Source organism: Prinia subflava, chromosome 8 (genome assembly GCF_021018805.1).
Source record: "Prinia subflava isolate CZ2003 ecotype Zambia chromosome 8, Cam_Psub_1.2, whole genome shotgun sequence".
Classification (NCBI taxonomy): Eukaryota; Metazoa; Chordata; class Aves; order Passeriformes; family Cisticolidae; genus Prinia; species Prinia subflava.
In genome coordinates this window covers 18,587,161-18,614,977 of record NC_086254.1, presented here as the reverse complement: position 1 = coordinate 18,614,977, position 27,817 = coordinate 18,587,161, and the positions used below count along the sequence as shown (strand labels likewise).

General features: G+C 59.7%; 2 protein-coding genes across 2 annotated transcripts; one reads left to right on the top strand and one right to left on the bottom strand.

Moving 5' to 3' along the window:
- Nucleotides 1–19,997, top strand: TNS4 (tensin 4). Its single transcript, XM_063403802.1, has 13 exons — nucleotides 1–380; nucleotides 6,485–7,098; nucleotides 10,636–11,062; nucleotides 11,221–11,636; nucleotides 12,447–12,533; nucleotides 12,964–13,083; nucleotides 13,346–13,438; nucleotides 13,700–13,777; nucleotides 14,160–14,231; nucleotides 15,194–15,362; nucleotides 15,676–15,744; nucleotides 15,948–15,974; nucleotides 16,487–19,997. The coding sequence occupies exons 2-13, from the start codon at nucleotides 6,603–6,605 to the stop codon at nucleotides 16,614–16,616; spliced, it is 2,184 nt and encodes a 727-aa protein (XP_063259872.1). The 5' UTR covers nucleotides 1–380; nucleotides 6,485–6,602; the 3' UTR covers nucleotides 16,617–19,997.
- On the bottom strand, nucleotides 19,007–27,772 carry IGFBP4 (insulin like growth factor binding protein 4). Its single transcript, XM_063403803.1, has 4 exons — nucleotides 27,346–27,772; nucleotides 21,437–21,591; nucleotides 21,186–21,320; nucleotides 19,007–20,906 (listed from the first exon to the last, which is right to left on the bottom strand). The coding sequence occupies exons 1-4, from the start codon at nucleotides 27,707–27,709 to the stop codon at nucleotides 20,778–20,780; spliced, it is 783 nt and encodes a 260-aa protein (XP_063259873.1). The 5' UTR covers nucleotides 27,710–27,772; the 3' UTR covers nucleotides 19,007–20,777.
- Between the last annotated feature and the right edge of the window lie 45 nt (nucleotides 27,773–27,817).

Here is a 27,817-nt window from a genome sequence, read left to right as displayed (position 1 = left end):
GGGCTGGGGCTGCCCGGGGGATGCAGGGGCAGGCACAGCCCTTGGCAGCTGCAGCATCGCCTCCTCACCTGCCCCAAGCGGGTTACCGTGCTCGGCTGCAGCTGAAAGCCGTCCCTGGCTGCCAGCTCTGTGCTCCGGGGGCAGCCTGGCCTCTCACTGCCCCGGCTCTTACCCCAAACCCGCGCCTGGATCTTCCCTCTTGCACCACACCTGCGGGACACGGAGGGGCGGCGAAGCTCGGCCCAGGTGGGAGGGACCGTGCTCCCGTTAAATCCAAGCTCCCGGAGGAGCCGGTCCTTGCACGGACCCACCCTTGTGGTTTATGAGCTCCAGGTGCTGGAGGAGCCGCGCGGGAGTGGGGACGAGCCGCTGCAGCCCAGGTACCTCCTATGGCTCTTTCCCAGAGCCATCTCTGCCTTTGCCGTGCCTCTTCCAAGGCCTTTTCTTCTTTCAGCTCTCATGCTAATGCTGTGTGCAGCTCGTATCAGTTCTTCCCTTCCATCGCTCCTCTTGCTGCTGCTTTGCATTACCTGCGGGTTATTCTCGTGCCTCGGGAGGAATCTGCTGCAGGGATCTCAAATAAGCCAAGGTGTGGTTGTTCCTGCCCCAGCAGTGCTGAAACGGAGCAGTGGTGATCCAGGGCGGGGAAGGCTCTGGGTAATGCTTGGAGCAGTGGTGTGGAATTATGGATATTGCTCTAGCTGAGGTTCTGAGGTTTTCTCAGTAGTCCATGGGGTTTATGACACGAGCAATTACTTTTCTTACCCTTTTGAAGCCTGATTAAGATTTCCAGTGGTGTTTGTTGTCTGCGCATGTGTCCAAGGGCGTTTTTCCCCCACTGCCTCAGGTGAGCTCAGCTGAGGTGAAGTGGCTGGGATTGTGTGTTCCAGTGGGTGATCCAGTGCCTCCTTCCCCCTGCAGGAGGCTGTGGTGTGGGAATTGTGGAGAGTTCAAGGCAATAAAAAATGCCACGTGGGAGCAGAAGTGTCAGTGGCTTAGGCAGAGGTTTGTGTGGGCTCCGAGTTACTCAGGGCGTTGTGGTACCACGGAACCTTCTCAAGCCACAGGCAGCCAGGAAGGTCAAAGCACGGGGAGTGGGGTCAATGACAAACACAAAAACCAAAGTGTGAAACCAAAAGCAGGTTCTGGGCCTCCATCCTTGTGTCAGAGGAGAGGGATTATCAGGAGGATGGCCCAGGAGCTGTGCAGGGCTCCAGGTGAGAGCACTCAGATCTGCTGGTGCAGGTTGATGTACTGGGAGGAAAATGGAGTTGAGGAGGGGAGGAAAAGGATCTTATCCCACCTCTACTGCTTGGACCCAAGGGAAGAGCCTGAAGCTTGTTCTGGTGCTTCACGAGGTTCCAGGCCTGGGTGCACTGCAGGGGATGTGCCCAGGCCAGCACAGATGTTCAGGGCCCTTCTGAAACATCTGCAGTGTGCAGAGCCCCCCGTGCAGCAGCTGCCATCCTCTCCCTCCCCTGGGCACCCCTGAAATGCAGGGAAACAGCCCCTGAGGCTGCAGATTCCTCTGTCTGATGCTGCCTGGAGAGTCCCACAAGGGCTGGAGGGAGATGTTCCCATGGTCTCAGAGAAGAAATATCCTGGCTGGTGCTCCAAGGAGCTCATTAGTGCCTGTTCCTGTAACTCATCTCCAACATTCTTAGGATTTGCTAATTTAGCCTATTTTTAGACAGACACCCTGTTCTAAAGGCACTGTTGTCCCTCAGCCTCCCATGTCAACTGCTCACCCACAAAGAGGGGAGGAGAAACTTCTCCTGCTGTGCTGGGACCTCTCTTGGAAACAGGGACCAGGCTCTGTGCTGATCTTGTACCCAGAGAAGCTCTTGCCAGAGGGGAAAGAGCTGTCCCGGGAGAGGAAAAGGCTGCAAGGCAATGGGAGGGGGAGCTGTTGGAGCAGCGATTTCAACATTCCTAATAACCCGCCTCCTCCAAAAGCCTGCAGACCCTTCCAGAAATCTGAAATGTTGCTAAACAAGGAGCACTTTGGGAGGAGGGCGGGAGGGGTCCGCAGGGGGGTCTCTGGGGGTGGGTGGCTCCCACTGTGGATGCTCTCAGGTTGCACTGGAGCGTTTCTTGCTGCCCCACCAAAACCTCCTGCCCTGGCACTGCTGGTGTGGGTGCTGCCCCACCGTGTGGCTCCGGGGGCTGCTCAGACACGGGGATTTCATAAACGCTGGTTTTTTCTTGCCGCTGAGATCCCTAATGGCTCATGTCCGAGCGAAGGAGGAGGCTCTGACAGACTCCCCTTCTCCCCCGGCGTGGGGGGCAGCCCCTCCTCGGGCACCAGGTGCTGGAACCCCCCGGAGCTGGGGTATATTAATATCTGCCATGTGATACCGCGGCTCTCCCTGCTCTGCCGGGAAAACACAACATAACCATGGGAACTTCTTTTCCCTCAACCCCCTCAGCACGCCCCTCTAATCCAGGCAAGCCGCCCGCAGCCCTCGCAGTGATTAAACTGCGCGTTTAATGAGCTCTGGAAATCCTGGGTGTCCCAGCAGTTCCCTCTGCCCTTCCTGGCGAGGGGATGTGTAACAGGCTTGTCATCGGGAGGCTCCCAGGGCTCACGTTGCAAGGAAAAACAACCAGACTTGGCAGCTGGCTGAGCTGTTTTGGGGTCTGCGCAGACAGGGAGCGAGGCTCTGTCCCGGCTCGTATGTCTGAGCTCCAAATACCCGCGCTGGGACACCCAGCGTGCAGCTGCCCGCGATGCTGCGGGGCAGCGCTGCCCTTACCCTGCCCGGGCAGAGCCAGCTCGGGGGCTGGGGGGTCCCACCGGGCTCCCTGAGCTCCCGCAGACCAGGCCAGGAGGGACTTTGCTCTGTGTGGATCCCCGGGCTCGGCCCATGCGGCGGGGCTGAGCCGTGCCCGGCGGGTTTGGGAAGGGCGGGTTATCGAGCAGCCGGGGTGTGCCGGCACAGCCCTGGCTCCAGGGCACCCGGCTTCTCCCAGCCGCGCCCAGCAGCGCCCTGCAGCCCTCCAAACCCAGCACCCCACCTCCTGCCCCACCTGGGTGCTCCAGTCCCGACACCCCGAGCCCAGCTCCTTTTCCTGCCGCGGGGCTGGAGCAGAGCTGGGGTCACCGGGCTGAGCTGCAGCTCCAGCCCCACAGCCTGGATCTCCTGGGCACAGGCAGGTCCCTCACTGAGGACATTTCTAGGAGTGTCCATCTGCATGTAAAATCTGTGACTTGTCCCCTCCAGCTTAGGGAGGTTGTGCTCCACAGTCTGCTTCCAGTGACAGAAACTCTGCAGTTCCCAGTCTGGATGTGTTTGTGCCAGCTTATTTCCATCTTTTTCTGTGCTAGCCTTGACTTAGCAGAGGCAGTGGAGCTCCCTCCCCGGAATTTCCAGTGGATCTCCCAGCCCTGGCTGAACCGGCCTGTCTGGGCACAGCTGCAGGGCTGGGGTTCCCTGTGCCAGGGCTGCCCTGGTTCTGTCCCAGAGCTCACCCTGCTGCTGCCACAGAGCCCAGGGCATGGCTCATGGCACGCTGTGGGCATGTGTGATACCTGTGCCCATGCCTGGCATCTCTTCCCTGCCTGGGGGGCACAGCCAGCCCCTGCCCAGCCCTGGCTGGGTCTGTGCATGGGGGCACTGCCATTCCCAGGGGCTCTGGGGACGTCCTGATGTCTGTGGCCAGTGTTTGCACATCCCATGGCAGTGCCACACTGGTGGCCAGCAGCCACCCTGGGATTCACCTGCTTCACCTCAGCCCTTCTCCTTTGCTCCTCCAAGCACAAGAGCCTGCAGCTGAGGCTCAGAATTCCTGTGAGGAGCCTGGGAGACCTCTCACTTCAACCCAGAGAAGGGAAGGGAGGAGAAATGAGGTTTGGAGGCTAATTCTGGCAGCATCACACATGAGAAAGATCAAAAACTCAGGGCAGGAGTACAAGAAAGGAGGGAAGCTGTTGCGTGCATGCTCCTGGAAGCCCCGACAGCCCTGGTTCATGCATCCTGCACGTTATTTCTGTACCTACTTAAATTAAAACCAGCCTTGTCTTGTGGATGCTGACTGAAGCCAGGCAGTTCTTCTCCCCAGGGGAGAATCCAATTTTCACTCCATCTCGCTTGTGTTTTTGACCTGGAATGACTCTTCTTTTTATATTTAACAAACGCTCCCTCTGCGCCTTGTACCACACTGCGCTTCTCACGCAGAGCTGGCAGTGTTGTGGCACACGGTGCCCCAAGGCAGGAGACCTTGGGTGGTTTCCCAAGGTGGGCATCTGCTTACCTGGGCTCTGGCCACCCCCTGGGCAGAGCTGTGCTGTCTCTAGACTGGTGACATGAACTCTGTGGGCAGAGCCCAGTGGGGAAGGGGGGCTGGGTCCCAGCCTGCTCCTGTGCCCTCTGTGCCCTGGGGCTGGGGTCTGGAAATGCCAAGGAAGGGCCACGTGCTGGTGCTGGCCATGGCACAGCCAGTGGGGATGGCACCGTGGGCTGTGGCACTGCTGCAGTGAGAGGAGGGACCCCCCTAACTGCAGCCCCTCACCCACCTGTCCCCCATTTCTGGCAGGTCCCTTCACAGCGGGTTCTCCACAGGGATAACCAGCTCCAGACTCAGTCCCTGTCCTCTGGGAACTGGGGCAGACCTGGCTCCAACAGCATAGCCCCGAATTCCCAGAGGCTCCTACCTCTAGGAATAATTAGCAACAATTCAGAGGTGCCTGGGACCTGTCTAATTGAGGCTGCGGAGGTGCTTTCCTTCCTGCAGCACAGCCCTGCTCCCAAGCCATTCCTACGCCAGTCCTGTGACTAAAACCTCTCAGAGGCTCAGGAGACACGGGGGGGCCGGGCTGACAGGAAGGCAAATGGGCTTGAGGTATTTATTCACTCCTGCAGCTCTCCACGCTCTCTCGGAAGCCCTGGAGAGGGATTTACCTGCCGTGACTCGCCCGGGGCCGGGTGCTGACAGCAGCAGCAGCAGCAGACAGCAGCGGTGTTTTGCTTCTAATTCCCCACACTTTCTGAGCCCGGGGTATCCCGGGTGTCTCTCTAGCAAGGTGTGAGGCTTCTCCGGGGTTATATAACTCACCCAGGGCACAGCTGCCCTGTTCTGAGCCACCCTCCGTCCCTGCTCTCAACACCTGGCAGGGCAATTAGTCACTGATTACCGTCGGTGACGCAGGGCACCAGCCCAGCTCCTGCCCGCGCCCACGGGGCTGAGAGACCGCCTGCCTCGGAGCAACGTGTCTCGTTCCTAATCCTGTGACTCCATCCTTAATCAGCCCAGGATAAGGTTGTAAATAAGTCCATTACTGGAGACTGGTGCAGGACAGGACAAATATTTTATGAAGTGTACCCCTCTGTGAGTGAGTGTCACGCAGCAAATCTGCACAGGATGTGGAGAGGGAGCCCTGGGCTGTGGCATTAACTCTTGCCAGGAAACCTTTGCTCCTCCAACACAAGAGCCTGCAGCCCAGGCTCAAAATTCCTGTGAGGAGCCTGGGAGACCTCTCACTTTAACCCAGAGAAGGGAAGGGAGGAGAAATGAGGTTTGGAGGCTAATTCTGGCAGCATCACACATGAGAAAGATCAAAAACTCGGGGATACCCTGGATACCCTGTGGTCCCCAACAGCGCTGCCCTACCCAGGGAGCAGAGAGGATGGTGTGGTGCTGACACAGGGCCTGGATGTCCCCAGCATGGAGAGGACAGACTTGGCTGCCACAGTGGGCACGGAGGGGGACAGGGTTATTGTCCTCATCCCAACCACAGGAGTGAGGGTCCCTGTGTGTTTGGTGGCAGTGTTGCTGAGGGACAGGTCCTGCCAAGCAGCAGCTGGGGAACCCCATTTGATTGCTGATGCAGCAGCACAGCTTCCCCACCTCCTACCAGCATCCCAAGACCTTTTCTCACAGACCCCTGAGGGAAGCCAACCTCATTCCACAGGGGTTTATAAGGGGGAATAAGAAAACACTTTCTGCCAGGGAGTATTCAAAGTGTGTCTGCAGTCAGATTCCTCGAGCAGCACCATGACCGAGGCAGCAGCCACGTCCGCAGGCTTCCAGACTTGAGTTGTACCAGGAAAATAAAATCCTGGATTAGCTGTACACCCACTTGCAGGACACTGCCCTGGCAGGCAGCTCCAGCTCTCTGCCCCACAGGGCTCCAGGCTTGCTGCCTGCCCTTGGGTGGCTCCCGGGGGTCAGGGTCCCATGGGAAGGCTGTTAGAGCCTTCATTTCGTTCCTAATCCAGCAAATTAGCAAATAAAAGCAGGATTCCATTTTAGGCCTTCGAATCCGGAAAAGCTGCTGCCAATGAGTCTTTCATGTGCTTGCCCGCTGCGTTGTGGCACCGGGAGCAGAGGCTGGAGGGGGTGGAAAAGCAGGACAGGGTGACTTGTTTTCATATGAGCTGAATTCCAGCTTTCACTCCAAATCCCCGTTTTTATAGACTTTTCCGCTGAAGTCTGCTCCTGCCCGGGGCATGCCTGTGTAACCGCTCCTCTCTGCATTCCTCAGATTCCTCTTCCGCTGGAGGCTGCATTGAAGACGGGCTCCGAGCTCCCTGGTGGAGGAAGGCGAGGAGGAGGAGGAGGTTTCCCTTGGCCTCTAAGCTGTGAAACCGGAAAACCAAACCATGTCGCAGGTCATAGAATCCCACGTGCTGCGTGTTGGACAGACTGTGTGCATTTCCTCCCCGGAGGAAAGCCAGAGCCCGCCGGGGTACCCGGGCTTGCCGGGCAAGTACGTCTACTACTCCACGGGGGCCTGGGCTGAGCCCCCCTCCGTGGTGCACCCCAAGGCTCGCCTGCTCCCCAGCGGGAGAGCCTACAGCACCCAGCCCGTGTCAGAGCACGTGGCTGCTCACACTCAAGGGAAGGGCCAGCAGAATTCCCCCTTGGAAACAGCCCCTGCCCCGTGCCGGCCAAAGGAGGAGGAGGACGCCAGCACGGACCCTGAGGCTCAGCCCATGTCTCCCTCCCTGGACATAACCATAGAGACTCTCAACCAGATGATCCTAGAAATCGATCCCACCTTCCAGCCGCTGCCCTGCAGGCCACTGAAGGAGGCAGCCCAGCCCGCTGCTCAGGGGGGTGCTGCAGCCACCAAAAAGCACGACCTGGAGGCAATAGGTGAGGCAAGGGCAGTGCTCGGGCTGTGGAGCCAGGGGAGCTCTGATCTGGTGGAAAACCTCTGCCAGAGCCTGGGGGAGAGGGATGGGGCACATGCCTGTCCCCTGGACCCACACAAGGTCCTGGGGAGGCTGGAAATGGGCATCAGGGACATTCCCCACTGTCCCCAGGGGGATCAGCGTGGGGGACTGTTTCCTGACACCAGGGTTCCATATCAAGGAGCAGGACAGGCTGTGTATCCAAGCTCTGCCTAATTCCAGTGCTTCCATGGCCTTGGTCTGATCACTGTTAACATGTCCAGACAGCTCAAAGGGATCCAGAAAGGAACAAGGAAAACAGCCTTTATTTCTACCTGATGCTCATTTTCCTGTGTTTAGAGAAAACAATTCTCATTACAAATGGGACTTGCAACTCTTGGAAAACTTCTAATCCCAGTTGTCACCAGCTGTGACTGGCCCTGGACTCTGGGCACCCAGTGAGGACCCTGCTCCCCTCAAGGGCAGCAGAACCTTTCCCAGGGTCACGCTTGACCTGTGGGAGCACGTGGATTTGCAGCTAGATTTCCAGAGCCTTGGGCTAAGGTATCGAGTGTTGCACAACCATCCCATTTGAGTGTTCCCAATCCTCTTGCCAGGGAAATTCTTTTTCTATGGCTTGTGCACTCCCCGGGCAGCATACCTGGCATAGGCAAGGCACCAGCAGCACATACCAGCCCTGCCTCTGCTCACGAGTGCCTTGAGTGAACCCTTGTGCAGCCATTCCCTGTCATCTCTGCAACCCAAGCTGTGATTTGGGAGCTGCTCCTGATCCAGGCGTTCCTGCCTGGGCTCTCCTGCTCATTTCAGGTGTTCAGCCCCCTGTGCACGGGGCAGCTCAGCACATGGGGAGCTGACACTGCTGACAGGACAAGTCTAGGGGGGTTCAGGTGCCTCAGGTCTCCCTGCTTCCCAAAAGCTTTACTGCTCATCCCTGTCTTAACACACAAAAATACCTTGGCAATCAGTGCACAGGCTTCTTTCAACAGCAAGGTCAAATGTGAGGATGTTAAAGACAAGAAAAAAATTCATTTCTCCCTGAACCCTCATGCAAACATGAGGACGGAAGGGCGGGAGAAGGATGAGGTGGGTGTGAGGGTCAGAGGTGCAGCAGGGCAGCAGCACTGCAGGAGCCAGGCAATTCCAGAGGAGACAGTGTTCCTGCTTCCTGCTGGGATGGACAGGGTGGCCTTGCAGATAAAATACTGTGACAAAGTGCAGATTCAGCTCTGGCTGCTCCGTGCCTGACCCATTCCACTGCCCCCCTCCGTGCACTGCTCGGGGGCTGGAGCCCCAAGCAGCTCCACAGGTAACGTGCCAGTGGTCTGGAGAATCTGGCTCCAAGGGTGGAACTGAACATCTGGAAAGCTGGCTACAAATTCAGTGGGAAAAGCCTCACTTCAGCTTTCAGTTTCTTTTAACAGCTCTTGGTTTTTTACACTAACTTCCTCCCACAGTCCCTGTTCTCTCACCTCCTCCTCCTCCAGCCCTGCAACCTGTGCCCTGATGTGAGGGTGGCAGGGACTGGTGGTGCCCAAGAGAGGCAAGAGGGGCCTGCTCTTATCTGGTGGAGACCATGAGGGAGCTTTAAACATGGCACTCAATCCATGGGTCCCTTCCAACTCAGCATAGTCTCTGATTCTGTGAAAAGCTGCAGCAACAGGAGGCATGTTCATGAGAGGAACTATTCCCTCTGGATCCTTCTAGTTCCTAGAGGAGAAAGGAGGTCTCAGATCTCGGCTTGCGTGACATCTGGGCTCCGCTCCGTGTCTGTGGCACTTTTGCCACTCCTTGATGCGGGAAAACTTGCCAAGGTCTTGAGCAAATATTTGAGGTTTAACCACGGGTGATAAGAGGAGCAAAGGCAGAGAAGTAGGAGGTAAAAGGCCTCCTGAGCCTGGTGCACAGATGCTTGTCAGTTCTTAAAAGGACAATTAAAATGCCCATTTCTTTCTCCTTTTGGGGAGACGTTGACAAAAAGCATCCGGCCAGCTCGCTGCAAGGGTTTGTGCACTGATACCAGGACACGTGGCCACAGAGCTACCCCGAGGCTGGGCTCTGGAGGAGCTGGCAGCAAGGCTGTGGAAGGGCAAGGCTCTGGCTCTGTCCTGCCAGCTGTGATCCAGCTGTGTCCCCAGTGGGGCCCAGCCCTCCTGGCTCACCCAGCCCCTCCTCGGTGCTCATGGCTGGCTGTATTTATCCAATCTTGTGCTGGGATTGGCATAGAGAAAGGGCTCAGGGGGTAACTTCTGTGCAGCCTCGTGCTTTTCCAGCTCTTCCAGCTCTGTGCCCCAGAGCTCAGGCTGTTTGCAGTGGCCAGGGCCAGCAGCTCCAGCACAGCAGGTCCATCAGGACCTGTCACACCCAGGACAAGGAGCTCAGGGCTGCCAGAGCAGTTTGTCTTTTCTGCAGCAAAAAGGATTTTCCCTCTCTGAGAAACACCTTTGAGAAGGGGAGCTTTCCTGAACTCCATGGCAGGGCAAGAACCAGGCGCTGAAAGCAAAGCTGGGCACGTCCAGACTGGAAGGGAGGTGCACACCTCTGGCACTGGAGTGATTAACCACCAGAGCAGCTCCCCTGGGATGTGGTGAATCTGCCAGCACTGCAAGCACTCAAATCAAGTCTGTCTCAAGCTGGAAGGGCTCTTCCAGCTCAGCCAGAAATGCTGGTTTTGTGCAAGAAAACCAGGACCTGACGTGAAACAGGCACCCCTGGTTCTGGCCATGGAGGTCTTGGACAGGAGATGCTGTGTCAGGGTGTTCCCATGTCTCTAATGGCAAGAGGAGGGGCTGGCTCTGAGCACGGATGGAAGAGAAGAATCCCACAGCAGGACACAGGCACAGAATCTGCCTTGGAAGTGACTTCTCTAGAGATCTGTGCAGGGTGGGAGAAAGGAGGAGGGAGCAGCCAGCCCCTGCCTGGGTCTGTGCTTGCTGCCCGCATGGCTGGTCCTGTAGTGGACACCAAGAGTGTTGTAAATGCCCCTGCCCCACGTGGATTTCCTGTGCCTCACTGCCACAGTGTGGATGGAAGTCCAGCTGTACCTGGGGCCAGGTGAGGTCCCCCTGCTGCTGTGCCCGGGGTGTGCAGGGCCACCCTCTGAACCTGACGTCACCCCGGGGGGAGCAGCCAGGTGTTTTTCTCTTGAGTCAGGTACAAACAGAGCAGCTGCTGGAGGGAACACCCTCCTCTGGCTGCAGGTCTCGGCAGGTCCTGGCTGGGTAATGCTGGCGAGGGGGGTCTGAGCAGCCAGACATGACCGCACGTAACCCCCTTCCCTGGGAGCCTGCCAGCACCGGGGAGGGGGGGTCACTTCACCTTGGGGTCTGTGAGGAATCAGCCCTCACTGGATCTCAATAAAGGGTAGTTCTGGACCCCCGGCGCTGCAGAGGGGGAGCCAAAATTCACAACGGGAAGAACAGACACATGTTCCTCACAGAGCTTTGCTAAGGAACACAACTAGCACACCAGATTCTTCATGAATTTCTCTTTCTCTCTGCAGACATCAAGTACATAGAGCTGACACCAGGCAGAGCCACGGGGCCCGACCTGCCACAGGGCTCCCCCAGCCCTTCGGGCACCCCCTTCTCCAGGTCCCCCCAGGCCAGCAGCTTCCTGCCCCAAAAAGGGACCCTCGGAGGCAAATATGGCACCAGTGACAGCGTGATTTTCTCGAGCCCACCCGGACCCTCGAGTCCCCAGTCGGCCACCCTGAGCTGTAGCAAAGCATCCGAGAGCCCCAGCGCGCCCTGGCAGTGCCTGGCAGGACACACGGACACAGCCTCCCGCAGCCCCGGGGCCCTCAGCACCTCCCCAGGGGCTGACAATCTGCTGAAGCCCCTGCAGGTGCTGAGGGCCCAGCAGAGGGGGAGCTGGGTGTCCCAGCTCTCCACCAGCCCTGGATCTGACACCAGCTACATCCTGGGCAGGTAAGTGCCACCTGTGCCTGGTGGGAGGGGCACAGGGCAGTACCCAAGTCCCTCATTCCTTGGGCTGGGAGTGAGGCCCTGCAGGGCTGGTGCAGTGGCTGGGACGGTCTCTGTGTGTGAACAACCCCCCTGACCTCTGCTCTGTCTCCCTCCTGCAGCAGCACCCACTCACTCCACAATGAGGACTCAGATGCTTCAGCCGCTGCCTCCCTGTCCCCCGCCAGCTCCCTGGGCAGCCCCTGCTCCCCTTCCCCTGCCATCGTGTCTCACTCCAGGGCAGCTTTCAGCCAGAGCCCCCCACACCCGCGGGCAGGCAGCTCCCCCAGCGCCGGCACCTCCCTGGCGCAGAAGGGCCAGGCCAGCAGCTGCCCGCCCTCCATCCTCACCTCCGCAGCCGACATCCCGGTGCTGCTGGTGAACGGGTGCCTGGAGCAAGGAGACGGCCCCCCCCGGCTGGCCAAAGCGCCCCCCAGCTCTGCCCTGCAGCCCCCCCAGGCCGGCTGCAGCCCAGCCTCGAGGCTGGGAGGGATGAACGCCGCGCTGTCGGCGCCCGCGCTCAGCTGCCTGTCGGATGGTGAGTCACAGGGACGAGCTGCAGACCCCAAAAGATGCTGGGAAAGGGAGAGCAAAGCCCATTTCCCCTCTGCTTTAGCTGTGGATTATAGACACAAAGGATGAGAGGTCCTTGCTGGAGCTCCCTGCTGTGTTTCCCTGTGGTGCAGGTGGTCTCCAGCTTGAGGCTGGTGACTCTGGATTAGTCACAGCCCTCTGCCCACCGGTGTCCTTGGGGCATGGGCTCAGCAGCCAGGAATGCTCTGCTCCCTCCAGGAGATGCAGATGCACCTATTTATAGTACCTGAGGATGAGAAACATCATTCTGTCCTGCCCTGCCTGTTTGCAGACCCAGACTGGGTTGGGAGGAGGGGTTGGGGTTCCCGTTTGCTCTGAGCACACCAAAAGGTACCAGGGTTCACAAGGTCCCTCATTCAAGGGCAGACACTGGGGCTATTGTTCTCTGGAGGAGATGAGCAGAGGCAGCTCTCGGGGCAGAGGGTTTTAATTGGGATCCTTATGGGAATAGCAAGAGGGTGTGTGGGTCAGATCCCGGTGTAAATCCCATGGTCCAGTGGATTGTGCAGGGCTGGGCAGGCTGGCACTGCCAGGGGATTCCATGTGACCCTCTCTGCACTATGTCACAGCCTGCCAAGAGAGATAATTACATGGAGAATGAGCTATTCTGAGGAGTGGGGAGGAAAGCATTCGAAAGGATTGAAAAACCTTCAGTCCTGGCCAGCCTGAGAGAGAAAATGTCTTTGCTGGGCTCTGCCATCTGTGGAGGTCCTTCAGGTTCCTGCTGGCCCTGACACCCCGTGGTCTCTTGCAGGTCCCCTGAAGGCTGGGCAGCCCACCATGAAGTTTGTGATGGACACATCAAAATACTGGTTCAAACCAAGCATCAGCAGGGACCGAGGTGAGGCAGGAAAGGCTCCACAGAGTGTGACCCCACCTCAGGCTCTGGCCTGTCCCCAGGGTTCTCCAGTGTCCCTGTGGGGGACAAATCCAAGTCTGCTGGGGGCTGATGGGTGTGGAAGGACCCTCTCACAGGCTGAGGGGGGCAGCTCACAAACAAGGGCTGTGCCACGGCCTCTCTGTGTCCTCCAAGTCCAGCAAAGCTTCTCCTGCCTGTCACACAGCGAGGCCTGGGCAGGGGCTGAGCGTCCTGGGGACTGCAGGGACCCGTGGGACAAATCCAGCTGGTGCCACACAAGGGACGTGCATGTCCTTGGCACACGCTCCAGAGCTTTCCCTGCTGCTGCCAAGGAGTGACTCCCTGCAGAGCACCGGGGCACGGGGAGGTCTCAGCTGCTGTGTTTGGCTGAGCCCTGCCTGTGCCCTGACAGCAATCCAGCTGCTGAGGGACAAGGAGCCAGGCACGTTCCTGGTGCGGGACAGCACCTCATTCCGGGGCTCCTTCGGCCTGGCCATGAAGGTTCCTGGCTCTCCCTCGGGCAGCCAGACAGGTACGGGGGTGCAAACGGGGGGTGGCTTCGAGGGTTTAACTGGAACTGCTCAAAATAAAGGCAGAGGAGAAGCCACAGGGCCCTGGTGTGTGGGAGGTGCTGGCAGGGAGCCTGTGGGTGCTCATTCTGCTTCTCACGGGCTGGCATCATGATGGCAGCACGAAGGAGCTCCAGTTATGCCCTGGGATGGGACCCTGGGGTGGGCAGGGGTGCCCAGGGGCACTGGGGCCGGTGCTGATGCTGATTTTGGTCCCTCTTGCAGGCGAGGAGAGCAGTGACCTCGTCCGGCACTTCCTCATCGAGTCCTCCACCAAAGGGGTGCACCTGAAAGGTGCCAGCGAGGAGCTCTATTTCGGTAAGGATGGTGCTGGTGCCTTGCTGGCAGCCCCAGGAGCTGTTTCCAAAGCCCCTGGAAGCACCAGCCAGGACCAGGTGAATGTGTTGCACACCTGGCAGCACAGGAACCCCCCAGCCCCAGATCCTGCCTGCACTTCCCTGACAGTGACACCGTGGTAGTGGCTCCAAAGCAGGGACATCAGCCCCCCAGGGACACTGTTGTGTGGGTGGGGGGTTCCAGGCAGCAGCCCCCCACCCTAACTCACAGTTCTGATTACAGGGAGCCTCTCTGCCTTCGTCTACCAGCACTCCATCACCCAGCTGGCACTGCCCTGCAAGCTCAGCATCCCCACCCGAGGTAGGTGATGGGACAGGAGGGATGCTCTGGGGAGGTGGGCACGGTCCTGCTGTGGGGAGGGGTCTCACCCCCCTGGGTGCCTGCTGGGAGCTGCTCCCCTGGCTGCAGGTGGGGCAGGGACCTGCAGAGCTGCCCTGGGGACAGGACAGGGTGACTCCCTTCCGCTGGGGATGGGGAGAGGGCAAGGAAATGGGATTGGGAGGTCAGAATGAACAGAGCCCAGAGGGGGAAATGAAGGACAATTAAGTTAATTACTGCTCTAAACCCCTGCAATTAGAGTGGTCCTGGGCCTTTGAGCCTCTTTTGAGATAAGGAACGGCCAAAGAGGTGACCAGCTCAGCCCAGCCTGTGGCATCACTGCTCCTGCTTGTGCTTTGTGCAGATCTCGCTGATGGAGAGGACAGCCCTGACTGCGCTCCTGAATCCGCACCATCCCTGGCCAGGAAAACTGCAGGTGAGGGCAGCAGCCCTGGGGACAGCCCAGCTGGCAAGAGCGGAGCCTTGGGCACCCTGTGACAGCAGCAGATCGCCCCTGTGCAGTGGTGGGCACTGGTGTGACATCCCCCTCCAGCTTCCCCATGGAGATACCCACAGGATTTCTGCAGATTTTTCCCTGGGCTGCAAGGGAACCTGATATTTTTAAGGAAAGGAGACTTTGGGTCCTCAAGATGCTTGAAAACACAGTTCTTGAGGTGATGGGGCTGATAAAAGACCCCCAGTTTTCACAGTTGTAAAGAGTTCCTGAGTTTTAAGCCTCTCTCCTGATTGGTTTCAACGAGGGTGGAACAGCCTTAGGAGAGGGATGGGCAGTCAGGGGCTGGTGAAATTGCTGAGGGACCTTATGGGGCACATGTGGGATGACAGAGCAGGACTGGGAAGGGTCTGTGCACCTCAGCCTGGGTGGGCTCCAGGTGAGGGCAAAGAATGAAGGGCAGGAGACGACATGGATGGGTCACAATGCAGGCTGGGGAGCTGGGGACTGCTTTGTTTTGCTGGAAATTCTGAAAAATCCCTTGGCAAGCTGGAAAGTTTAGTTTGACCCAGAACAGCCCTTTAAACAGCTCAATCAGCCTGAAATGTCATGTTTGAGGTTGGCCTTCAGCCCTTCGTTGGCTTGGGGTATTTCTGCTTTTCATTAAAGGAAATATGTAATAAACAGAAAAAAAACCCCAGCAAATGTGACATTTAGAAACGGGAAATTAAATACTTTGACTTTTACAACAATTAGTGCAAAGAATTAAAGTAAACCAAACCAAATTAGTGAAGAATTTCTGAGTCACCAAACCTTTTAATTTTCGTCAAAACAAACTTGACCCGGGTCCATGTGAGGGATCTGCAGGATGGCCCCGGGGACCCAGCCCTGGGTCTGGCCCGGGTCACATCCGTGCTGAGGCGGGCCCTGTGCTGTCCCTGCAGTGTGCAACGTCCTGTACCTCAACTCTGTGAACGTGGAGACGCTGACAGGAGCCCCGGCCATCCTGAAGGGCATCTCCTGCACCTTGGAGCTGGAGACGCTGCCCACGCCCACCCTGGTGCACTTCAGGGTGACAGAGCAGGGCGTCACGCTGACCGACGTCCAGAGGAAGTAAGAGCCCAGCAGGGGCCAAGGGGGTGGCCCAGGGGGGGTTCATGGAGAGAGGCAGTTCCTTCCTCAGCTCCCAGCCTCAGGAAAGATTCTCCTGGTTGGAGAAACCCACGTCACGATCCAGGGATGGATTTGAGCCCTTAATCAGGGGTGCTGTGTTTGGTGGGATGCAGGAACCAGCTGCACCCAGGGTTGGGATTTTGGGATGCCTTGAGACCCTCAGTCTCCCACAAGCACAACAGGGCTTGGATTTGCAAATTCATGTCCTTACCCAGGCCCTTCCCTTTCCTAACAATTCTCTCTCCTCTTCCAGGTTGTTTTTCAGGAGACACTACCCCTTGGCTGCCATCAGGTTCTGTGGGATGGACCCTGAGAACAGAAAGTGAGTTTTGGGCAGCCGTGCCTGTCAGAGCCTCCCTTCCCTGTGGTTCCCAGTGCCTCTGCACCACTTCAAATCCTAAATCCCATAAAACTGCCCTGGGCACACCGTGCTGGGGCGGATCTAAACATAACCCTTGGCTTTGCAGCTGATGGAATGAGTTAAACATCAGCCTTTGAGCAACTCCAATTCTGTTCTTCCCCCAGGTGGCAGAAGTACTGCAAGTCCTCCAGGTAAGAGCAGGGACCTCCTGCGTGGAGTGGGGGGCTGGAATCCAGGGGAATGATGCTGCTTTGGGAGGTGGCTGCATTGCAGAGCAGCAGAGAATGAGGGGGGATGTGATAGAAGTTACCATGGTGGCAGGATGAGGCGTGGGACTGGTGGGTGAAGCTTTGGAGGGCCTTGCTCTGTAGGTTTGGATGAGAGGTTTGGCTGAGCCCTGTTCTGCACATCCCCTTGTGCAGAACCCCCCATCCAAATCCCACAGCCTTCCCAGGGACTTGTGCTGGGCTCAGGAAGAGAGTTTATATCTGGCTCTACCTTGTGCTCAAGAATCTTTTCACAGCTGGGGAAGCCTTGCCAAAAGTGCTCCTCCCGGCTGCTTGGCTTCCAAGGAAACGTGATTGGGGAGCGGGCCAAGGTGGAATTGCTGGAACTGGGATTTGGCTTTGTGGCTGGGCTGGTTTCAGCCTATTCCTTCAGATTCCTGGATGCAAACTGAGCAAGCCTCTTTTCTTTCTCAAAGAATCTTTGGGTTCGTGGCCAAAAGCCAGGCAGACTCGGGGAACCTCTGTCACCTGTTTGCAGAGTACGACACCGTGCAGCCAGTGTCCCTTGTCATCGACCTGCTCCGCCAGCTCCTGCCCAGCCCGTAGGGACAGGACCCTGGGACACTCAGGGCCAGCAGCTGCCCACACACTGCTGAGCTTCTCCTGCTCCCCTTCTCCTGCTTCTGGGTTGCATTTTGGCAACGGCATGTATTTAGACTTTTTTTTGTTATGCACCATCGTATCAGGAGTCTCAGCTAAAGACTTTCAGCTCCGGTGGGATGAGATGATCCTCTGAGCCTCTCCGTGGGGCACTGGCTGCCCTGGGGAAGGGACGGGAGCTGTGCTCTCTGTGGAACCACTGTCCCTCAGCTGGACCATCTGCCCTGAAGGAGCACAATGCCCTGGCTGGGCTTTCTACCACCCGTGGGGTCTCCTGTTCTTGAGGTGTCTGGGCTGAGGGAGGTCATGGAGCTGAGCTGAGCTCCCACCATGGGGGACTCAGCCCTGACACCCCAGTGCTGCAGGAGGGAAAGTCTGGGGGAGGAATCACCCCCTGAGCAGCACAAAGAGGCAGCTTTGCAAATCTAAAGTGTATAAAATGACTAAGTCCTGCTGGAAACCTGCTTCCCTCGAGGAGCAAGCAGCATCCACAGGCAGGAATGACAGAGCAGTGGATTTTTCCTGGTGCTGGGAAATTCTCCTGCCCTTTTACGCAGCACGGGGTTGCGGGCGGGCTCGACCTCCCAGCATTGCAGAGCTGGGAAATAAACGGTGACATTTCCATGACAGTGAAACATCGGATTTTTGGAAATGATTGGTCTGAATTTGGGCTGGATTCTCAGATGACGTAAATTGGCAGGGCCTGGAGGAAGATGGTGCTGCCGTGATATGCAGCAGCTGAAGGGTCAGCTCGTGCTGTAGCTCAGAGCAGAAAGAGGCTCTGAGGTCGCTGTGCTCTTCTCTACCTTTGTTCTCATTTGGTGCCTCTGCATTGGCTTAATTTTGGACCCTCTCAGGGGTATTTTCAATAAAGCAGTAAAACATTTATCCTGCCACAGGCACCACAGGGATGGCAGGAACAGAGACACTCGCTGTGCTCCAGAGCAGCTGAACAGATGCACCCATGGCAGAGTCCCTCTCCTCCAGCCAGGCTGTGCAGCTGGGCCAGCTGTGGCCACTCTTGGCAATGACCAAAACAGATATTGGGGTCACTGTGGAGGGAGCACATGGGGCTGTGAGAGGAGCCAGGAGCAGCTCTGTCCCCCTGGTCCCTCTGCCCTGAGCTCTGCTCAGCCCCAATCCAGCACCGCAGCGTGGCCTTGGAGCTGCTGCCCAGAGGATCCAGGTGCCTCTGGTGTCCCCATGGCGCTGCAGGGACCAGGGGGCTGCAGCTCCCCAAGGTCACGGGCAGCTCAGGCTGTGGGTCCTCTGCCCTGAGACCCTGGGGCAGAAGTGGGACCCCCAGAGCTGGACTCTGTTGTGGTTATCGTGTTGCTGGTCAGGATCAGCAGCTGGGAATGGGGACAGGCAAAGGCTTTGGCACCACACGATGCTTTGGGGGGTTGTGCTGCCCCCCCAACCCCGAGCCTGGCCAGCCCAGGCTCCAGGAGCACTGGCATCAGCCCTGCCCGGGTGGCCAATCTGCCGTGCCAGCAGATTTCTGGGCTGAACTGGCTGTGGCTGCCTCCAGCCCTGTCTCGGCGGTGTTTGCACAACGCCAGCACCACCGGCTCCAGTAACCAGAGCACCGGGCTGGCGCCAGCCCCGGATGGCACCACCGGCCCCGGGAGCCACCAAACAGGGACTGTGCGAGCTCCTGGGCCGTGACCCCGGGCAGCACCGGCTGCAGACACTGGGAGAGAGCCAAGCCGTGACCGGGAAGTGTGCGGCTGTTGCAATTCCTGTGCCTGGGCATCTCCCGTCCGCATCCTGCCACCCTCCCAAAGCACCGAGAGGGACTGCAGACACCCGGTGCCCCCTGGCACCAGCAGGCACCCGCACTGTGCCTGGGGCTGCGGCTCACCAAGGCCGTCGGCAGTGCCTGGCTACGAGCCCGTGTCCCTGGAGCAGCCGGTGCCTGTCCCTGTCCGCCCCTGAACTTTGAAGCCGGTCCAGGGTCCCCTCCCCAGCCTGGCGCCGTCTCCGGCCCCGCCGCTGCTCTGTGGCGCTGTGCAGGGCATGGTGCCCATCCTGCCGGTGGCACCGGTGGAGACGCCGAGCTGGGAGTCATGAGGAAGCAAGAAATCCTTTGTTTCCCACCCCATCCCTGCTCAGGGAAGTTCTTCCAGAAGCTTGTGGGCTCCTGGGTTTCCAGGAATGCTGAACCCCAAACCCAACACAGGTCCAGGGTTCCAGGACCTTGGGCAGAGGCGGTGACCAGAGCCTGTCCCCACACCAGTGGGACCCCCCAGCCCCCTCACTCCTGCTCTGCCTCCCTCCTCTCCCGTAACTTAAAGCCATGAAAGATAAAACACACTCGATAGAAACACATCAAATAACGGGAAATTAAATACAGTAATTACCTTTTTTGAGGATACAAAGGTTCAAGTGTACTGTAAAATGTCGGTGCTACACGGGAATCTGATGGGACGGGCTTGGCCCGGGAGGGACGGACAGGGACCCCTTGGGTGCCAGGGGATGCTCTGGGGGTGGGGGACACTGGTACATGGTTGTGTGTAAATACAGCCCTAAACTACAGGAGAGAGGCTAGGAAATGCTGGAGCCCTCGGAGCTGGACACAGAAAGTGCCCTGGTGCATCGGCATTGCCAGGAACCCCCAGACGAGGAAAGGCCCTGCTGGACCCACCCTGCTGTGCACGGGGAGTGGCCAAGGCCACCGGGCTGGCACTGCCACTGCACTGTGTCCTGCTGTGGTGCTGCTGCAGGGGACTGGCCCTGGGACTGGCCCCGGGAATCCCTTCCTTGGTGCGGTGGCTCTGAGGGGTGGCAGGGACAGGGACCCCCTCCCCACCGAGGACTGTCCTGGCAGATTGACTCCGTTTAGAAGTTGTGTGTGAGCAGGACCACGGGCAGCCAGGGCAGGCAGGGATCTGGCAGGGGATCAGGAGGGCAGAGGGTGTTTCACTAAAACTGAAACACTTCATTCCCATCGGGGGCCTTGGACAGCACAAATCCACGTGGAAAACCAAACCCTACCACTGAGGCCATGGAGCCAGAGGGTGGGTCAGGAGGGGATTGGGGAAGGCCCCTCTGTCTTTGGCACACTTTCCACAGCATTTTTATGTGAAAAATTTCCATCCCAGCTTGAAGAAAAACCAGGTACAAAGCCAGTGACAATTTCTCAGCTGAGAATTTTGTGCTGGTGAAATCTGCAGATCCCATCATGGACACGTTCCAGAATCCATCCCAGTTTTGTCATATTGGCCAAGAAGAGAAGACAGGAGCCATCACCTCAGTGCCCTGGTCCCTGGGGATGGAGAATTCCAGCCTCGGGGCCACACAGTTGCTTATTAGATCCCACCAACATTTTTTAAATACTAAAAAATTTGAGGAAAAAAGAAAAAACCAAAAGCAGCTCTTCCCCCTGGGATGTGTTTCCTGGCCATCCCTCACCCCTCACCCTCCCCTCAGTGTTGCTTGCCCGGGGATCCCGACCCCCTCACCCCAGGATGGGAGGGGGAGGCAGGATGGATGGGAGGCTTTGTCCCTGCACAAGGAGTGGGATGGGGCTGGGCCATGGGGAGGAGGTCCAGGGCTGAGGGGCTGCAGCAGGGAGGGGGAAAATCTCTCATTGCTGCCCTTCACACACACACTTGGGGTGGGATGCAGGCGGGGGGGTCTCTCCAGTTCCCCCCAGTCCTTGCCTGGGCAGCCTCTCGCCACCAGGGAGGGCAGGATGAGGCACTTCTGCTGCTGCCCGTGCAGAGGTCTGGCATGGAGGGCGCTGAGCTGCAAATGCGATGCTGCCACCTCACCCCCCGAGGCTCCAGGCGTCCGAGGTTGTCTGCAGGGCCAGGCTGAAAACCGGGGGTACCACAGGGCAGCAGCAGCAGCATCAAGGGTGCCCCCCACCCACTCCACCCGGGCAGCCCGACCCCAGTGCCAGGTCCAAGCCGTGTCCGTGTGGGATGGGGGGCCGCTGGCGCATGCCGGTGGCCGGTAGTGGTCATGGCGCAGGCGGCGGTGCCGCAGAGCGATCCGGGCGCATCCCGGGGTCCCCCGGCACCAGGGCACTGCTCAGCAGTCACGTCCCCTCTCCTTCTCTCCTGGGCAGCCCCTGCGGGGGTCCTGGCCCTGCGGTGGCGCTCACATGCTGTCCGCCAGCTGGTGACAGTCCAAGTCCCCCTTCAGCTCCAGGAAGCCCGGCAGCTTCACCCCCGTCTTGCGGTCCACGCACCAGCACTTGCCCCGCTGCCCATCCAGCGCCGGGTGACACTGTGGGGACAGGTTTGGTCAAGGACAGCCAGCCTGGACCCCATGGCCAGCCCCATGGCAACCAGAAGCTCTCACAGGAGCTTTACCACCCCCATCCCACCTGGGGCTTTTGTAAAGGACACCCAGCATCCAAAGGATAATTCCCACCAAAGCCAGGAGCCGGGCAGGCTCTGCTGTGCCTTGTCACTGTCCCCTCCATTCATGTCCCCCTCCCAACCTCACCCTGGCTCTACAAAATGCCTCCCCCAGTGCCCTGTGGTGGGTCAGAGCCCATCCTACCTGCTTGGGGTGGAAGTTGCCGTTGCGGTCGCAGTTGGGGATGGGGATGACGTACAGGTCCTCGTGGGTGCGGGTCTGCGAGGCCGCCAGCCTCTCCAGCGCCCGGTGCAGCTCGCTCTGGCACGAGCCCTGTGCCTGGGGAAAGAGGGGGCTGAGCTGGTTGCAGGGCTGGCACAAGCTCCTGGCCCAGAGCCCCAGGACCCCGATCCTGGCGCACCCACCCTGCCCTCCCCAGCCCTCCTGGCGCTCACCATGACCCGAGTGTCCTCGCGGTGGTGAGGGCTCCCACTGCTGCGCATCTTGTTGCCGTTGTTGACCCTCTTCGCCTGCTGCTTCTGCAGGCACTTGCGGTCATGGATGCTGCACGGGCTGAAGCTGTTGTTGGGGTGGTCAATCTCCTCCTTCTCTGCAGAGACACAGACCAAGGGAGTTCAGTGCCACAGGGCAGTCCTGGGGGTGGCAGAGCCCTCACGGTGCCCCAGTCTCCACAGTGCCACTTGCACCCCGAGGAACAACATGCAGTGGTTTTTGGCAGGCCCCACATCACCATCTCTGGTCCCCACAGGCATCATTCACAGCCCTGGGTCCATCCTGCCCCTGCCACTGCACTGTGCTGAGCTCCCTGCAGCACTGGGAAAGACTCCTGGGAGTTTTTCCTACTCATTAGCCACGACTAACAACTTGTTGCCATGTGTCTGTTATTGTAGGGTCACAAATGCCTGCTGCGAGTGCTGGGTCTGGCTGTGCCCTCACCAGCCACGTGTCACCAGGCACCGGGTGCTCACCCACAGCACTGGAAGCTGACCCTGGGACACACAGTGAGCCCCAGGATGCCCCTGGTGCCCCCCAAAATCTGCCTCTGAGGCACTGCAGTGGCAGTGGGGGCAGCGGGGCAGCGCTGAGCCCCCGCCAGGCCCGGGGCAGCACCGGGCGCCACGGCCGGGAGTGGAGCCGTGCTCTGCTGCGGGGCACGGCCCCCGCCAAGACATGAAAGAAGAAATTCCTGGAATAAGAAAGTTAATCTCCCGCGGGGCCGATCCCAAAAGGCGGCGCTTGGCATCCCCGCCTGCACCAGGAGCGTGGCCAAGCTGCCGGCCCAGATGTTGGCAGCTGGACAGAGCGTCATGAGATGAGTGCTCAGCGTGACTTTAGTTTTTAAAAAGCTGCCGGTTCCTCTGGTTTGGGGCCCGTGAAGACTCTGTGGAGGGGAGACACCTCAGCAGCCTGGGTTCCTCCCGTGCTCAGAGCTGCGTCAGGCACAGCCCAAGCAGTGTTTTGCCCCCCAGTCCACATGGGCTGTGCAGGGAAGTGGCTGAGGTTATCGTGGGGTTGGGCTTAAATTAATCAATATTGCAGCTGGCAGCAGGGAAAATCTTCCCAACCCAGGCAGGGGGTGGTCACTGTCAGGGGTCACACCCAGGGGCTCACAGTGCCAGGACAGGGGTGCTGGGTGGTGCCTGGCACTGGCCCTTCCCACAGGCAGGCAGAGGGGTCACAGCCACAGCTTCCTGCCCACTGTATCCCCACAGCCTCCTGGTGCTGATCACCCATTGGCACCTCTTGCCACGGTCCCTTGCAGTGCAGAGCTCCTGGCCCAGCTCCTGGGGGCCTGGTTAAAGTCCAGAGCGAAGCCCCAATCAAAGCCCCCTCCTTCGTGGGTGTTATTTGCTTTTTGCTTAATCTGTCCATTTTTTTTTTTCCAGGAAACAGCTCATGCCCTTGAAATTTGAAACACAAACCCAAAGTCTCCAGGACCCTGCACAGAGCGGTGCCAGCGCCAGCCCTGGCGGCACCAACGGTGAGGCCGTGGCGCAATGTGGGCGCTGGTGGCAGAGCCCTGCAGGGGGCTCAGGGGCTGTGGCAGGGATGCTCCTTCCTCCCCTGTATCCCTGTGGGGAGACACACAGGAAGATTTGGAACCGGTGGGGACCAAATCTGGGCTGATTTGGCACCGGTGGGGACCACCATGCCAAAGTTCCGGCACCTCCAGGCGCTGCTCCCACGCCGTGGAAAGGCAGGACCGGGAGGCACCGGCGCTGCCCCCGCAGGGGAAGCCCTCACCGATCTCCGGCACAGCCAAACCCCCCTCCTCCCCCCCGCCAGCCGCCTCCAGAGCATCAAATCTCCCAGCTTAAATAAAACCAGATGCCAATAACATTTTCTTAAGGTCACATGAAGCGCCGGTGCCTCCGGGCGGTGAGGCAGCTCCTGACAGCGCTCGGGACCTGCGGTCCCCAGCTCTCACGGCAGCCCCAGCATCCCTCCCTGCCACGTGGGTCGCTGCTGTCCTCGGGGTTGCTGTCCCCCTGCTAAGTGACACACAGCAGCTCAGGGAACCCCTTGCCTTCCTGGAAATCCGTCTGGATCAGAAAATTCACCCTCAGCACAAAGACTTGGGAAAAGCAAGAGCTGCCACACCTCACACTGCCCTGATGCCACCCAATCTGCCACCTCTGCATGGGCACCACCACCCTGGAGGGATGGAGGGCAAGGGGGTCGCGATTTGGCCAAGGAAAACCTCTCTGCTCACTTTGGAATGGAAATGGTTGCCAAGGAGATGAGAGGGGGTGCTGCCCTCGCCGGACACATAAAACAGTTGCCTGTCCCGGGAGGAGGAGGATTCCTGCCCGGCCTGTGGACAGGGGACACAAACGAGTCATTCAGCATCGCCTTCAATTAACGGGAGCTGCAAATGAGGTTGGTCACGTGCCGAACTTGTGATTCACAGCGCCGAGCCCGAGGGAGCGGCGAAGGGCTCCGGCTCCACCGCGCGGATCCCGTGGGAGCAGAGCCTGGGGCAGCCAGCAAAGCCCTGGGACCTCCCGTGTGTGTCCGTGGGGACAGACAAGTGTCACTGACCCCCACAGCTCCAGCCCCGCTCCCCCCTGTGCCACCAGCCCCAGCACGAAGGACCTCATAAGCCTCAAAGGCCAGAAGGGACATCCATGTGTGTGTGGCCAACATGGCACGGGCCACAGTGAGCCCCAGCACCCTCCATGTCCCTGTCCAGCACCCCCAGTGTCACCTGTGGGTGGTCCTGGCAGGACAGTGGCAGTGCTGGTTCTTGGCTTCCTGGGCTCCCGACTTGGCAGGCACCAGCACTGGGAGGGCCGTGCTCTTTTTGCCAAGTGCTGGCTCTGGCAGAACGTGGGGAGCCAGGGATGGGGGTGGCAGGGGTGCAGGCACCTGACACCTACTGCCCCTTGGCCTGGGATGCCAGCTGGGAGCTTGGGCTGTCCCCATCCCACGACACACTGGCCTGCTCAAACACGGCTGAGCACCTCCCACCTCAGTGCCCAATGTGGGACCAGGGGAGGGGAGGTCAGGATGCAGGAGAGGGAGTGAGAGATGCAGGTGATTCCCCAGAGGGACCAGAACCTTGCCAGGAGCAGCATCCACCTGGAAAACCCAAGCATGGCTGAGCCCCCACCCCAGGGGACAGATGGGACATGGGTGAGCCTTGTCTGGCAGAACCCAGCCTGTCCTCCCTGCTGTGCACTGCCCAGCCACGGCTCAGCCTCTGCCGTTCCTCCCAGTCACTGCACACAGAAAGGAAACAGGATCTGTCCCACCTCACAGAGACCACACGGGATGAACGCAGCTCCCCCGGGCCAGGTTTTCCCAGACATAATCATTTACCCAACACTAAATCACTCATCATGTGTGCTGGGGAATATGTCCTCACCTCCTCCTGGCTGCCACACACGGGCTCAGCCACCACCACCCGCCGGCTGTGACGGAAAGCCCCGGCTGGGACCTTCTGGAGCTGGGCCCTGCACAGGGCTCTGGCCGAGGAGCGGGGTCCCAAAGCCAGCCCTGAGCTGGCAGGGTAGGGAGAGGGTGGCAGGGCCAGGGTCCAGCACGAGGTGCCCAGACCACGGAAGACGGTCTCGGGTCAGGTGAGCAGCCACTGCTCCCTCACTTCCTGAGAGTCCCGTGGGTGCCACAGGTCCCAGGTGAGCAGAGAGGCTCTTCCTGGCTGTGGAGCCGGGAGCCACGTCCAACTGCTCAGAAAGCCCAGCCTCAGCCCGGCCCCCTGATCCCAGCCTCTTCCCTGGAATGCGGAGCCCCCCGGACAGAGCCCCCAGACAAAGTGTTCACTGTAGAGCCGCGCGTTAACCGCTTCCCAGCCGCCGGCACCGCTCGGTGCCGCGCCGGGGCACCTGCTCCGTACACCCCTGCCCCTGAACAGGCATTCAACTCTCCTCTGCTGATCCCCAGGGGACACACCAGAGGCTCTGGCCATGCCAGGGTGCCCCGGCTGTGCCAGGCAGGGCTGTGTGGGAGTGAGGGAGTCTCCAGCCCCCAGCCCGACACTCCCCGGGCTGCAGAACAGGTCAGGGACCCTCGGGGGGTTTTACCACTGGGACTGCACCGAGCACTTTGTTGTGGGTGTCCTGCCCACATCCTGATGGGCTGCCCGGGACACAGGGGCTCCTGCTGCCCTCTTGCCCATCCTGCTGCCTGTGATGCCCTGGCCAGCACAGTGCCCGCAGGGCGACCCGGCTCCCATAGCCACCCACCCGTCCCCAGCCAAGCCAAAACACCACGGGAAGGAAGGGAAAAAATGCAAGTCTGTTTCCTAAAGGCTCTGGGAAAAAATGTTGCATTACACAGGGCACGGCCAAAACCAACAGGGCTTGGCAGCGCGGCGCAGCCCCGGGCCAGGGAGCCCAGACAGCTCCTGCAGGATGTGGGATGAGGACAGACAGGCAGGACAGGGGGGCTCCAAGCACTGCCAGCCAGCTCCTGTCCCTGCAGGGGGGTGGCTAGAGGGGCCTATCCATGAATGGCACTCATCACAACGGGGACACCAGAGGAGCTGCCATGGATCAGACATGCAAGGAGGGAGTAGAACTGGGACCCAGTCCCCCAGATGGGCAGGGACAAACATTGCTCCAGTCCCTTCTGCTCTTCAGGGAGCTCTAAGTGACCCCATGTGGGGACCCAGGGTCAGGCCAGACCAGCCTGTAAATTGTTCTGGGATGATACTCCCCAGCTTCAGGGGACATAGTGCTGGTCACAGCCTGCAGGATGGGAAAGGGAGACCATAAATGGACCGGGTCCCCACACTCATTCCCTGGGAGCAGCTTCATTCCCATGGTGTGACTCTGGGTGGGTTCTCACTGCCGGCTCCCCTCTCAGACCCCAGATCCTCCCTGAGCACCAGGGGTGTGGCAGGGGGCCATGGTCACCACCTGCAAGGCAGACAGAGCTCCTCCAACCTGCACCCCACTGCCCCATCCTGCACACACAGACACAGCTGGACCTGCCTGGAGCAAAGCAGGTGCCCCACGGCCTCTTTCCTGTTTCCTCTCATGGTGCAGCCAGATCTGCCGGCAGCATCCCAGGGAAGCAGCAGCGCAGGGGTCACTGTGCAACGGGAGCTTCCCTGGCAGCTGGGATGTGTCCCCAAGGGCTGCAGGTGCTCACAGGACACTGGGCTGGCCCACGGTCTGGGGACACGTTGCAGCCAGGGCACAGCAGGTGAAGGTTTGCCTCTCCAGCACGTGTGGTGCCAGTGGCTGTGACACTGCTGTGCCCACGGTGGGTAAGGATGGCACAAACGTGAGCCACTCGTACCAGGTCTCCTGCAGCCTCTCTCTGCTCCCTCCCTGGAACATGCACCCTGCATTCCCATCCTGGGCTGTCCCATCCCATCCTGCCTCTTAGAGTTATGGAATTTTTTGAGCTGGAAGGGACCTTAAAGACCACCCAGTTCCGCCCTCCTGCCGTGGACACCTTCCACCAAGACGAGGTTGCTCCAAACCTCATCTCAGCTGGCCTTGAACACTTCTAGGGATGGGGCATCCAGAAATATTCTGGGCAACCTGTGCCAGAGCCTCACCACCCTCACAGAGAGGAATTTCCTCCTAACATCTAATCTAAATTAGATTTTAGTTTTAAATCTTTCCTCTTGCCCTGTCACAATCTATCCGTGTAAAAGTCACACTTCACCATTTTTATCAGCTCTCTCTAAGTATGGGAAGGTCCCTGATGAGTCAAATCCTGCGGCCACAGCTCTTGCCGAGTGAGCAGCGAGTGGGATGGTGCCAACAGGGGTTGTGCCACTGCCCCTGTGAGGGACAAGGACCCCCAGGCACCCACCCAGGGTACCCACCCTGGGCACCCACCCTCTGCCGCCCCTCCGCCGCCTCACCTGGGGGCTGGAGGCTCTCCTGGATGGCCTCGACGTCGGCCAGGTCTGTGCAGATGCCCTGGCCGTGCATGAGGGTGCGGAGGGGCCGGGGCTCGCCGCGGGGCGGGTAGCAGCGCAGCCCCGCGCCGCAGCGAGCGGTGTAGACGCCGCAGGCGGTGCCGCGGGGCAGCGCGCAGGTCGCGCAGCACCCGCAGCCCGGCTCCCGCACCAGCTCCGCGCAGCCCTGCGGAGCCTTGCACCGCGCCAGCCGCTCCTCCGAGCACGGCGGGCACTGGATCGCCTCCTCGCCGCTGCCCGGCCGCGCCGCCGCCGCCAGCAGCGCCAGCACCACCGGCAGCACCGGCAGCCGCGGCCCCGGGCGCATGGCGGCCCCGCTCCGGCCCCGCTCCGCGGCGCTCGGCTGGCGGCGGGCGCGGGGCGGCGGCGGCGGCTTTATGCGGCTTTATGCGGCCCCTGGCCACACCTCCCGCCG

Bases quoted from the DNA above. Each gene is read 5' to 3' on its own strand.
- TNS4 (XM_063403802.1), top strand. From the start codon at position 6,603: ATGTCGCAGGTCATAGAATCCCACGTGCTGCGTGTTGGACAGACTGTG. The intron at 11,637-12,446 runs GTGAGTCACAGG...GGTCTCTTGCAG, and splicing joins GCTCAGCTGCCTGTCGGATG to GTCCCCTGAAGGCTGGGCAG. The intron at 14,232-15,193 runs GTGAGGGCAGCA...CTGTCCCTGCAG, and splicing joins CCTGGCCAGGAAAACTGCAG to TGTGCAACGTCCTGTACCTC.
- IGFBP4 (XM_063403803.1), bottom strand. From the start codon at position 27,709: ATGCGCCCGGGGCCGCGGCTGCCGGTGCTGCCGGTGGTGCTGGCGCTG. The intron at 21,592-27,345 runs GTGAGGCGGCGG...GTGTCTCTGCAG, and splicing joins GGAGAGCCTCCAGCCCCCAG to AGAAGGAGGAGATTGACCAC. The intron at 20,907-21,185 runs GTAGGATGGGCT...CTGTCCCCACAG, and splicing joins GCAACTTCCACCCCAAGCAG to TGTCACCCGGCGCTGGATGG.